The sequence below is a fragment of the Leucoraja erinacea genome, chromosome 19, assembly GCF_028641065.1.
Source record: "Leucoraja erinacea ecotype New England chromosome 19, Leri_hhj_1, whole genome shotgun sequence".
NCBI lineage: Eukaryota > Metazoa > Chordata > Chondrichthyes > Rajiformes > Rajidae > Leucoraja > Leucoraja erinaceus.
In genome coordinates, this window is record NC_073395.1 from 21,105,563 (window position 1) to 21,117,794 (window position 12,232).

The following is a 12,232-nucleotide window of genomic DNA, read 5'->3' on the forward strand; positions in this document are numbered from 1 at the left end:
ACGACCAGGGGCGGGACGGGGTCAACGTGACACCACGCCCCCTCTTGACACAAGGTGCCCCAAGTTACAGGTAATCAAGCAATCAAGTTACCGGTATACAAGTAATCAGTCTGAAGAAGGGTCTCTACCCAAAACATCACCCATTCCTCTCTCCAGAAATGCTGCCTGTCCCGCTACGTTGCTCCAGCATTTTGTGTCTCATCTACACAGGTAATCGAGGTTCAGTTTAGTTTATTGTCACATGTACCGAGATGCAGTGAAAAGCTTTTGTTGAATACTAACCAGTCAGCGGAAAGACAATACTTGATTACTAATCGAGTCATTCACAGTGTATAGATATATGATAAGGGAATAAGGTTTAGTGCAAGATCTAGTCTGATCAAAGATAGCCGAGAGTCACCTGTGAGGTAGATTCAGGTTCAGGACTGCTCTCTAGTTGTTGGTATGATGGTTCAGTTGCCTGATAACAGCTGGGAAGAAACACCCTGAATCTGGAGGTGGGCGTTTAAACATTTCTATACCACTTGCTGGATGGGAGATGGGAGAGGGGAGAAGAGGGAGTGACAGGGGTGCGACTCGCCCTTGACTGGGAGGGGGGAGAGAGAGAGAGAGCCCTTGGGGAAGCAGCGTGAGGTATAAATGGAGTCAATGGAAGGGAGGTTGGTTTGTGTGATGGTCTGGGCTGCTTCCACAGTTCTCTGCAATTTCTTGTGGTCTGGGACTGACCTGTTCCCTAACCAAGCTGTGATGCACCCTGGTGATTTATTTCATTCCTTAACTAGATCAAAGGGGACCCATTGGGTCCCGTTCTCACAACGCGCGTTTTTTATGGGCGGGGGTCTTCGGCGTAACATACACTAACCATCCCTCACACACACTAATCCCTCCCTTGATATTATATTCATATTATTCATTTGCTCCTTTTACCCCATCCCCCACCCTATCTGCTCACTCATAACCCCCAACTGCGCAGGCATGGCTACAGGAGGGGGGGGGGGGGGGGGTGGGAGAGGGGGTAGAGATTGAGGAGTGGGGTGATGCGGCGTCACTGGGGCGGGCAGGATCCCGAACGCAATACTCCACCACTCGCCCATAGGTCCCAAAATTCACCACCCAAGAGAGAGGGGGGGGGGGGGGGCAGAGAGAAGGGCTCTCCACCCCTCTCCTCTCTCTCCTCTCTCCCCCCCCTCTCTCTTACCCCTCTCCCCTCTCTCTTACCCCTCCCCCTCTCTCTCCTCTTCCCCCTTCCCTCTCTCTCCTCTTCCCCCCCTCTCTCCTCTTCCCCCCCTCCCCCCTCTCCCCCCCCCTCTCTCCCCCCCTCTCCTCCCTCTCTCCCCCCCCCCTCCCCCCTCTCTCCCCCCTCTCTCCTCTCTCCCTCCCCCCTCTCCCCCTCCTCTCCCTCCCCCCCCCTCTCTCTCATCTCTCCTCTCTCCCCCCTCTCTCTCTCCTCTCCCCCCTCTCTCTCCCTCTCCTCTCTCCCCCCCTCTCCTCTCCCCCCCTCTCTCCTCTCCCCCCCTCTCTCTCCTCTCCTCCCTCCCCTCCCCCCCCTCTCTCTCTCCTCCCCCTCTCTTTCTCCCCCCCTCTCTCTCTCTCCCCCCCCCTCTCTCTCTCTCTCTCTTCTCCCCCTCTCCCCCCCCCCCTCTCTCTCCTCCCCCCCTCTCTCTCTCCCCCCCCCCCTCCCCTCCCTCCCCCCCTCTCTCTCTCTCTCCCCCCCCCCCCCCTCTCTCTCTCTCTCCCCCCTCTCTCTCTCCCCCCCTCTCTCCCCCCCCCTCTCTCCTCCCCCTCTCTCCTCTCTCTCCCCCCCCTCCCCCCCCCCCTCTCTCTCTCTCCCCCCCCTCTCTCTCTCTCTCCCCCTCTCTCTCTCCCCCCCCCTCCCTCTCTCTCTCTCTCCCCCCCCCTCTCTCCTCTCCCTCTCTCTCTCTCTCCTCTCCCCCTCTCCTCTCCCCCCTCCCCTCCTCTCTCTCCTCCTCCCCCCTCTCTCTCTCCTCTCCCTACCCTCTCTCTCTCCCCTCCATTCTCTCTCCCCACTCCTCTCTCTCTCCTCTCCCTCCCCTCTCTCTCCTCTCCCCCCCCTCAATGCATTTTCAAATTTGTGCTAAAAATATCTTTGTTTGAAACCATAATTTATTTCAGAAAAGCAATTTCAACTAATTCATTTGTCAGAATGGGGTTAGGCAGAGCCCATCCAGTAATGTCAGATGACATGAATCCAGTCCTGTCCATTATTCCAGTGTGTATGGGGCACAGGACAAAAATCAGTCCTAATGTGGCAGTGACAAAACTTGAACCAAATACACAAATAACACGCTTGATATATGAACCAAATTGCTTTTTGAAGCGCATTAAAGAGTTTTGCATTGCATTTCACTGTATTAGATTTAATCTTTGTTACCAAGCTCCATTTTTTATATTGGGGCGATATTCTTGCAATTAATGAGCAGAAGTATTCATCAGAAAACATCAAAGCACAAAAAAAATCAATGTCTCCACAAAAATGGTTCTAAAAATCTAATCTTATCTTAAAAACAAAATTTAAATTTCAACCATTCCCCAGAAATTGAAATATTCCACAGAATGTTTTCTTTCATAGTCATTAATTGTCCTAATCTAAAATATCCAACACCCCCCCCTGATGCTTTACTCCTTATATGTTACCCATAATAATTTATAATGTCCACAACTCCCTGGTTAGTTCATCCCTTCCCACCCAAACCAAGGTAACCTTCCACTGCAACTGCAGAAGATGCAACACCTGTCCCCATACATCCTCCCTTGACTCTGTCCAGACACCCCAACAGTCCTTTCAGGTTAGGCAGAGGTTCACTTGCACCTCTTCCAACCATATCTACTGTATCCGTTGTTCAAGATGTGGACGTATACATCGGTGAGACCAAATGTAGACTGGGCGATTGGTTCACTGAATACCTTCGCTCAGTCCGACTGAACCTACCTGATCTCACGGTTGCTAAACACTTTAATTTTCCTTCCCATTCTCACACTGACCTTTCTGTCCTAGGTCTTCCCCATTGTCAGAGTGAGGCTAAACACAAATTGGAAGAACAGCATCTCATATTTCACTTGGGCAGCCTACAGTCCAGTAGTATGAATATTGAATATCTCTAACTTCAAGTAACCTCAGCATTCCATCTCTATCCCTCCCCCACTGAAGTCGCACCAGCTCCTCATTTTCACCCAACAAAAAGCTAAAAATGGGTAGGAAGGAACTGCAGATGCTACTTTAAACCAAAGATAGACACTTAAAAGCTAGAGTAGCTCAGTGGGACAGGTAGCATCTCTCTCCAGAACATGGATAGGTCATGTTTTGGGTTGAGAGCCTTCTACAGCATTTTGGTTTGGTATCATTTATGGAGCCATAGAGCGGATGGAAGTTTGACCTAATCACTTAGGATTCACCAGCAATGTTACGATTTAGCAGATTACACATGGCATCCAGCCTGATCTGAGAATGTTCATTTTTAAAATGGGTTTACTTGAAAAATTTATATATTTGCGATTGGAATTGATCTAGTTTTCATGTGGATTAATGAAAGTTTCACTTTTTTCTCTTAACTGCAAAATCCAACATTCAGGGAGGCAACAAATACAGAGCTGGAAGAAGGTTAATGTGTATTATACATAGGCAAACATGTTGGTGTACTTCTGTTGTGCAAGATATACGCCACTGACAATAATAATAATGAGAAATGGTCTGATTACTAAAACTGTAATACAATAATTGTCACACGGGGAATTTGAATGTCCTGCAAAAAAAGAAAAAATGACATGTGAAAAACAGATTGTACTCTCTTAACACTCAAACAAATCATTTAAAGATTTAATATTAAAATGTACTCACTTGTCACATCACGTGTTGCATTTCCTAATAAAGATAAAACATAAGGATGAATAATCTTTGTTGCAAGTGAGAATTATTTAATTAATCTCTGTCAGTATTAAAGTCTGAATGATTAGTGAAATATACAAAGAGCTTATGTGACTCAAACTTACTGCACAATTTATTTTCACACCATTCTTGTGGGCACTTAGTACATGCATTTCCTCTTGAATAAGGATGCCATGGATAATTTCCACTGTGGGAAATGAAGAGACATAAATATTAATGTATTATTAATAGCACCATCTAAATAGAACTTAATGGAAGAGAGACTTACGGTGGCCCATAATCACAAACAAAAATGGATGAAGGCGCAGAGCTGTAGCTAGTAATTCCGTTTGGACAGTAGTGAACTGCACAGCCAACCTTGTAACTTGATGCCCAGACGATCTTGAAATCAAAATATGGGGGAAAAATCAATCATTATGATAATCTACTCTCAAGCAAATCTTCAAAGTTCATGGGGACACTTTGACCCTAGCCAGTTAAAAATGGTGCAAAGTACTCTCCATGTGAAAACTTAACAGGAGCTCTTGCTCTAAAAGGTTTATCCCACTCTTCAATGGCACACAATTAAGATCAACAGAGTATTTCTTTAAATATAAGCACCCACTGGCAGAGTTTTGTACTTATTGTAGATTCTTCACTTTTCAACAATGATAAGAAGAGAAACCAGGGTCAGATGTTCCATGAGATCATAAGAAACAAAAGTGGGAGCAGGCAATTTGGCCCCTCATTCCTGCTCTTTCCTTCTATAATATTACAGCTGATCTTTTATCTCAGTATTATATATCAAAAAATCTATCTTTGCCTCAAATATATTCAGGGACTGAGCTCCAAGAACTTCGTAGGTAGTGAAATCTGAAAAAACAGCAGTATCTGAGTGAAGAACCTTCTTATTAGAATGTTTGTCACTTATTGTGTGACTGACAGTTTCTCAATGATCCAGCTAGGAGAAATACCACCCCTATATCCACTCCATCAAGAATTTAGAGTGTTACATTGAGATCGACTTTCATTCTCCTGATGTCAAGAGACTATAAGTTCAGTCTACATGAATTCTCCTCCCATGGCAACTCTCCGATTATCAATCCCCTGGAGAGAAAATAAATGTCACCAGAGTGACATACATAAATATATCAACTTCATTTAAATAAACTATTCTAATATTTTAATCCTTTCAAAATATCACCAGATCTTCCCATTAGGCTTTGCCAGTGTGTAAAAAAAAAAGTCCCTCACTGCATTAGGAAGGACCCAAAGTGCTGGAGTGCAGGTCAGGCAATTCAGGAGAATTCAAGATTTATGCCACTAGGATGCAGACTAACCAAGAGGAATATGAGGTGCTGTTCCTCTCATTTCCGGTGGTGCTCATTCGGGCCATGGAGGAGGCCCAGGACAGAGAGGTCGGATATACGGAATGGGAGGGGGAGTTGAAGTGCTGAGCCACTGGGAGGTCAGGTTGGTTAATGCAGACCGAGCGGAGGTGTTCGGCGAAATGATCGCCAAGCCTACGCTTGGTCTCACCGATGTAGATCAGCTGTCATCTAGAGCAGTGGATGCAATAGATGAGGTTGGAGGAGATGCAGGTGAACTTCTGTCGCACCTGGAATGACTGCTTGGGTCCTTGAATGGAGTCGAGGGGGGAGGTAAACCGACAAGTGTGGCATCTCTTGCGGTTGCAAGGGAAAGTGACTGGGGAGGGGGTGGTGCGGGAGGGAAGGGAAGAATTGACAAGGGAGTTAAGGAGGGAGCGGTCTTTGCGGAAAGCAGACGGGGGGGGGGGGGGGGGATGTGGCGAGTGGTGGGGTCACGTTGGAGGTGGCGAAACTGAGGGAGGACTATTTGTTGTATGTGACGGCTACTGGGGTGAAAGGCGAGGACTAGGGGGACTCGGCCCTTGTTGCGATTGGGGGGGGATGGGGAGAGAGAGCAGTGTTACGGGGTATGGAAGAGACCCTGGTGTGAGCCTCATCTATAGTAGGGGAGGGGAACCCCCGTTCCCTGAAGAATGATTAATTGCTTGTCAAATAATGTAATACTACAGAATAGTTGTATAACAACAATGCCATTGTTGGTCAATGTATTAAAACTTAATGTTTTAGCATAAACAATGAGACGTGTATGCGGGAGTTAAAGGGAAAGAGAGTGCAGGAAAAGTCACAGGAGTTTCCAGAAGTAATAGGAGTGAAGGTAAGGTTGGGTAATATCAGGATCAGTATGCGAGGAGGGGGATTGAATACTGATTTAAAGGTGTTATATTTGAATGCATGTATGTGACCAAGTTTGAAGATGATACGAAAATAGGTGGAGGGGCAGGTAGTGTAGAAAAAGCAGGGACTCTGCAAAAGGACCTGGACAGGTTGGGAGATTGGGGAGATAGAATATAGTGTAACAAAGTGGGGGAGTCTTGCTTTTTAATAGTAGAAACTAGACTAAGTGGGACCCGTTGGGTCCCATGGCACACGGGAGGGCTGGTCACCCAACGCAATATTCCACCTCTCCACCAATTCCAATATTGGTGGCCAGTGTTGGGGCTTTCTGGAGTGCTGGTATGGGTTCTTGGGGTGGCAGCTCAGTCCCTCAAGCCTGATCTGCTGGCAGCTCACTCACGGCTGGTGGGCTGGCAGTTGACTCGTGACTATTCCTTGAAATTCCATTTCAAGCAGGGTGCAAGTCCACCAAATTCAAATCCATGTTCCTACCATTTCAAGCAAGGTGCAAGTCCACCAAATTCAAATCCATGTTTCTACCATTTCAAGCAGGGTTCAAGGCCACCAAATTCAAGTGCAGTTTCTTACCACTATGAGCAGGGTGCAAAGCCACCGAATTCAAGTGCAGTTTCCAACCACTGCAAGCAGGGTGCAAGGCCACTGAATACAAGTGCTGTTTCATACCACTTTCAGCAGGGTGTAAGGCCACCAAATTCAGTGCCGTTTTATTCCACTTCAAGCAGGGTCCAAGACCACCAAACTCAAATGCAGCTTCATACCATTTCATGCAGGGTGACACCACCATAAAACCACACAAAACACCAAACTCACAGTTCAATAGACATTCAGTGTGTTCAGTTGATTCACAGCTCAGACAGAGTCATGACCTCTCCCTCCCCCATCATGCAGAGACTGAGCCACACCCACACTTCCGGGTTTTTAAACCCCTCCCCCTCCCACCGGAAAAGGTGTGGCTTTCAGGGCGTGATTGACAGGAGATATTCTCAACATTTTTTAAACACTAATAACACTTTTATTTTTAATTGATGGGAAGAATTCTCTGCACCTGCTCAGCGGAGGGGGGACTGAGTAAGATGGCCAAAAATCACAGCCGTAAGTATAGCGTTTTATCTAAAATAAATATACAGTGCAAACAGGAAGTAAGTGCATTTGCAGTAGTGCCTTTCAACTTTAAACCAAAGCTCCCAAGCCACCATTTGCAGTAAGTAGTGCCTTTCAACCTCATGCCACCATTTGCAGTAAGTAGTACCTTTCAACTTCAAGCCAAAGCACCCAAGCCACCATTTGCAGTAAGAAGTGCCTTTCAACTTCAAGCCAAATCACCCGCCACCATTTGCAGTAAGTAGTGCCTTTCAACTTCAAGCAAAGCACCCAAGCCACCATTTGCAGTAAGTAGTACCTTTCAACCTCAAGCCAAAGCACCCAAGCCACCATTTGCAGCAAGTAGTGCCTTTCAACTTCAAGCCAAAGCACCCAAGTCACCATTTGCAGTAAGTAGTGCCTTTCAACTTCAAGCCAAAGCTCACAAGCCACCATTTGCAGTAAGTAGTGCCTTTCAACTTTAAACCAAAGCTGCCAATCCACCATTTGCAGTAAGTAGTGCCTCTCAACGTCAAGCCAAAGCACCCAAAGCAACCATTTGCAGGCAGTGCCTTTTTACTTAAAAAAAAAACATATTTTCATTTTCAAACCACATTAAGGATACTCACAGTTGTGTAGGCATTTGTTCAGTGTTATTCAGAGCTCAGGGAGACGTGACCCTTGGCTTCATCCATCTTGCAGAGAGTAAGTGAGGTACACCACTTCCTGGTTTTATAGTCCCTCCCCCTCCCTCCAGCAGGTGCAGCAGAGAGAATGGTGATGTTTTTAAACTTCAAGCCAAAGCACTCAAGCCACCATTTGCAGTAAGTAGTGCCTTTCAACTTCATGCCACCATTTGCAGTAAGTAGTGCCTTTCAACTTCAAGCCAAAGCATCCAAACAACCATTTGCAGGCAGTGCCTTTTTACCTCAAACAAACCATATTTTCATTTTCAAACCACATTAAGGGTACTCACAGTTGTGTAGACATTTGTTCAGTGTTATTCAGAGCTCAGGGAGACGTGACCCTTGGCTTCATCCATCTTGCAGAGAGTGGGTGAGGCACACCACTTCCTGGTTTTATAGTCCCTCCCCCTCCTTCCAGCAGGGGCAGCAGAGAGAATGGTGATTTTTTTAAAAACATTAATATCTCTCTGATTTGTCATCGATGGGAAAAGTCCTCCGCACCCGTTAGGCGGAGGGGGGCTCTGGGCGAGGTGGCCAAAAATGACGGCCGTAGGTGGCGGCGTTCTGTCGGAAATCGCAGCACATTAGACCAAAAGCTGTCAAGATCAGAGATTTAGTAATATAGATAAAGGCGTAGACTATTTCTAAATGAGAGAATCCAGAAATCAGAGGTGCAAAGCAAAGATCCTACAGTTTCTTCTTTAGTTTCAGAACATTATTAAAGTTAAATTATAGAAACTGTGATTTGAACCACAGATGTCTGGAATATTAGTGCAGTCCCCTTAATGACTGGTCGGTGGCAGTTAATCAAATGTTTGATCTCTCCCCTCCCCCCTTTATGAAATGCATCTACTGAACATAGCACGCACACAAGAACCCAAGAAAATAGAAGCTGGTGTTATTCATTTGGCATTTCAAGATGGCGTGTCATTCAGTCTGATCCATCCATGTTTCAACCCCTCCTTGGTCCGAAATCAGATTGTAAAATGTTGGATAACCAAGCTTTTACATTAAATGGAACTGAGGTACTGGTGAGCCATGATCTAATAAATTGTAGCTCAATCGTGGAATAGGTCTGATATTCTTGGCACTTATCTAAAAAAAAGTTTTAGAATTGAATTATGAGGATTCAGAAATTAAGCATTAGCCTAGAAAGAGGTTTTTAATTACAAAGCAGCCAGTTCAAGAAATACAAAAGTTGCTAATTTCCGACAGTCAATGAGCAATCTAGCTTGTTGTGCCTGGTTACCACTCAACATTTAGTTTCTCTCTGACCCGACAACAATCATCTCATACAAGTGATAATAATCATGGACATATCAGCAGATAGACACAAAAAGCTGGACTAACTCAGCGGGTCAGGCAGCATCTTTGAAGAAAAGAATATGTGAAGTTTTGGATCTGAAGAAGGGTCTCAACTCAAAACAACACCTATTTATTTTCTCCAGAGATGCTGCCTGACCCACTGAGTTACTCCAGCTATGTGTGTCCATCTTCTGTTAAAACCAGCATCTGCAGTTCGATTCTATACATCGTGATATCACCAGTATCAATTCCCTATTTTTCACTAGGGGCTGGAAAAGCAAGCCAATCCACAAATATTTCCATCCATACTGTTGGGGAGGAAATGGACAGGTAACATATGTAGTTCATTTAAATACATAATATAATAATCAGAACTATCTATCATATGAATAAATCACTTATTGCTGAAAAACTAGCTGTTGAGAATAATAGCACTATTTTTGATTATCATTTTGACTGATTAAATTATTTGTGCAAAATAGATTACCTGGGTGTAGTGGCCACACACCTTTGTGCATCTTCGAGAATCATAATTGTAATGTTTAACCTCATCATACCAAAGTTGGATTGCAGCAGGAACATTTACTTTTGAACCTGCTGTAACATAGATGTTCTCCCCAAGAGTGTTGAATACTGGATGAAGTTTGCCTTTTGTTTTTAGGTCGCTGTTGTGGTCAAAAATGCATTTCTTACTCCATGCAAGGGCTACCTCAGCAAGAATCCCATCCCACGACTGGAATAAAAAATAACACATCAACACTTGAATTAGAGAAATGCAGCTAAGAATTAAAAAACATTCTGCATTCAAAATGTTTTGTTGTGTTCTCAGTACACCGATTAACGGGAAGAATGTTTGCACTTGCATTGAGAATGAATAATGTTTACGTTCACATTTCCTTTACTCATTCCACTTGAGGAGGATAAATAATGAAAGGTTTTAAATGACCAAGCACTCAGTGGAGAAACTTGGTTGTTTTTCTTTTAATAAGAACATACAAAATTACTATTTTGGGTAAGCCATAAAGAATTATTAGACTAGTTCTTAACATAAATTTTAAACAGCTAGTTTAGAAGTGATCTCTTTGAAGCATGAAAACAAGCTCTTCAGCAAACTAAATCAGTTGGTGTCAGACATCGACCACTCATTCTACATGAATCCCTTTTTATTCTATCTGCATGTAAATCCAGATGTTGGTTTGCAGATGGTGAAGGGTCACAAACTGAAAGATCACATATCGATGTTCTGCAGAGATTCTGCCTGATCTGCTGAGTTACTCCAGCACTTTGTGTCTATTTTGATATAGGGAGGTTGCACGGCAGTCGGGTCACGACCCGTGACCCATACTATTGCCATGCTACGCCAACTGGAGTACACGCGATGAACTGCAGGTAAGCACTTACCATTGTTTCCAGCGTAGCGGGCCCGTTAAAAACCGCCAAAAATGTCAATTTTTGCGCAATAATAATTATGGAAATTGGGGTAAGCGTGAGAGATATTTATCCTACTTCAGAATTCCAAAAGTGAGGAGAAATGACAGTAGAGAGAAGCAGCAACGGAAGGGGCAACAACAGCTAAAGTGCTTGGCGAACATTGGCCGTGCGGATATCAAGCTTGAAAATATTGGGAATTATCGCGTTTGCTCACTGTATTTCATCAACAGTAAGGCATTATTTGTGTTTTTTCTTGATTCCTTTGGTATCTAAAAAGTTTCAGAAGTGATAAATCTGGCTGTAAAATATTAAAATCGCCCATAGTTCTCAAATGGGTTTTTACATACATAAAATAAAACACTTCTGAAGCAAAATTTATTATTTAGGATATTTTTAAGGCGGGGTTTGACATATTCTTGAACAGTAAGGGTGCCAAGGGTTACGGGGAGAAGGCAGGAGAATGGGGTTGGGAGATCAGTCATGATTGAATGGCGGACTAGACTTGATGGGCTGCATGGCCTATTTCTGCTCCCATAACTTTTAAATTATGAATTTATAATCACCACCTCCAGCATTTTAGGTCTTTGTTTCAAATTTCTAGCATCACCTGTATTTTGCTTTTCTTATAGTAACTCAATTGTCCCTGTGAACAGACCTAAATAACTGCAAGTAATTTCCGGTAAACGTCCCTTCCTCCTTTCCATCACCCCCACACCCCCTGACCGTTAACTTGTTCTTTCCTTATTCTCAGAAAGGGACTTCGACCTGAAACGTTCAGCCTTTTTTTTCTTTCTATATTACGCTGCTCAGCGTTTTCAGTATTTTCTGTTGTTATTTCAGATTTGCAGTATCTGCAGTTTTTTGGTTCCAATTTTGGTTTCACGAAGCGCTGCAAAGAAGCAGCTGAGTGCACGTTCTCCGGCGGTGCTTTAACAGTACAAATTGAACGGCATTACAACCGCGCGAATCGTTTTACAAAGAAAGTCAATGCCTACACACCCAATCTTTGTACTCACATCACCTTAAAAACCACACAGCCCCAGTTCTCTCTAAACATCACCTTGTAGCCGTACAATTAACAAGCATTGCAACTCTTGACATTGTGTTGCAGTGTCGCGAAGTGCGTTATTTCTTCATACCATGTACAGCATGTCGCTGGCGGGAGGGTCAACTTGAGAGCGGTATAGATTGTGGGTATCGACGCAGTTCTTGATGAAATCCTCGTCGTGTATGTCAACTGTGGTTCCCACTCCAAAAGCAGCGAGGTAAAATAGTGCATGCAGCGGAACCTTGCCCGACATTCTCACGTCCGTATAGAGAAGTCCTTACACCAGAAAATTTGCAACAGGAAGTCACCAATTTCACACCAACAAAGTAACGATAGCGTCTGCCGCTGAAAGTGGGGGCTTCCCCCCCGATCGATGTTAAGGTGGAGAGCAATGATGGTCAGTGTTTAAGAATACTTTTCCCGTTTACTAATCATGGGCTGGGCACATTCCCTTGGCGCCGCCTCTCTGTTGCTGGATCTCGCTTGTCGTGGGGAAGGGTTGCACCAACCTATACAATGATCCCGGATACAAGGTATTTTAAGAAGTGAAATA

At 44.5% G+C, this 12,232-nt stretch overlaps 1 protein-coding gene across 1 annotated transcript; it reads right to left on the minus strand.

Annotated features, from left to right (window-relative positions):
• Positions 1–2,104: 2,104 nt before the first annotated feature.
• Positions 2,105–12,185, minus strand: LOC129706344 (glioma pathogenesis-related protein 1-like). The gene is made up of 6 exons (XM_055650590.1): positions 11,771–12,185; positions 9,688–9,933; positions 4,173–4,285; positions 4,009–4,091; positions 3,857–3,880; positions 2,105–3,761 (listed from the first exon to the last, which is right to left on the minus strand). Exons 1-6 carry the CDS (start codon positions 11,930–11,932, stop codon positions 3,631–3,633), a joined length of 759 nt encoding a protein of 252 aa, XP_055506565.1. The 5' UTR covers positions 11,933–12,185; the 3' UTR covers positions 2,105–3,630.
• Positions 12,186–12,232: the final 47 nt, after the last annotated feature.

What these genes read in the sequence shown, in the direction of transcription:
- LOC129706344 (XM_055650590.1), bottom strand. Translation starts at nt 11,932, where the DNA reads ATGTCGGGCAAGGTTCCGCTGCATGCACTATTTTACCTCGCTGCTTTT. An exon ending in CCAGCGACATGCTGTACATG is followed by an intron (nt 9,934 to 11,770) that starts GTATGAAGAAAT and finishes TTTTTATTCCAG; the next exon opens with TCGTGGGATGGGATTCTTGC. An exon ending in TGTGTGGCCACTACACCCAG is followed by an intron (nt 4,286 to 9,687) that starts GTAATCTATTTT and finishes TTTGATTTCAAG; the next exon opens with ATCGTCTGGGCATCAAGTTA.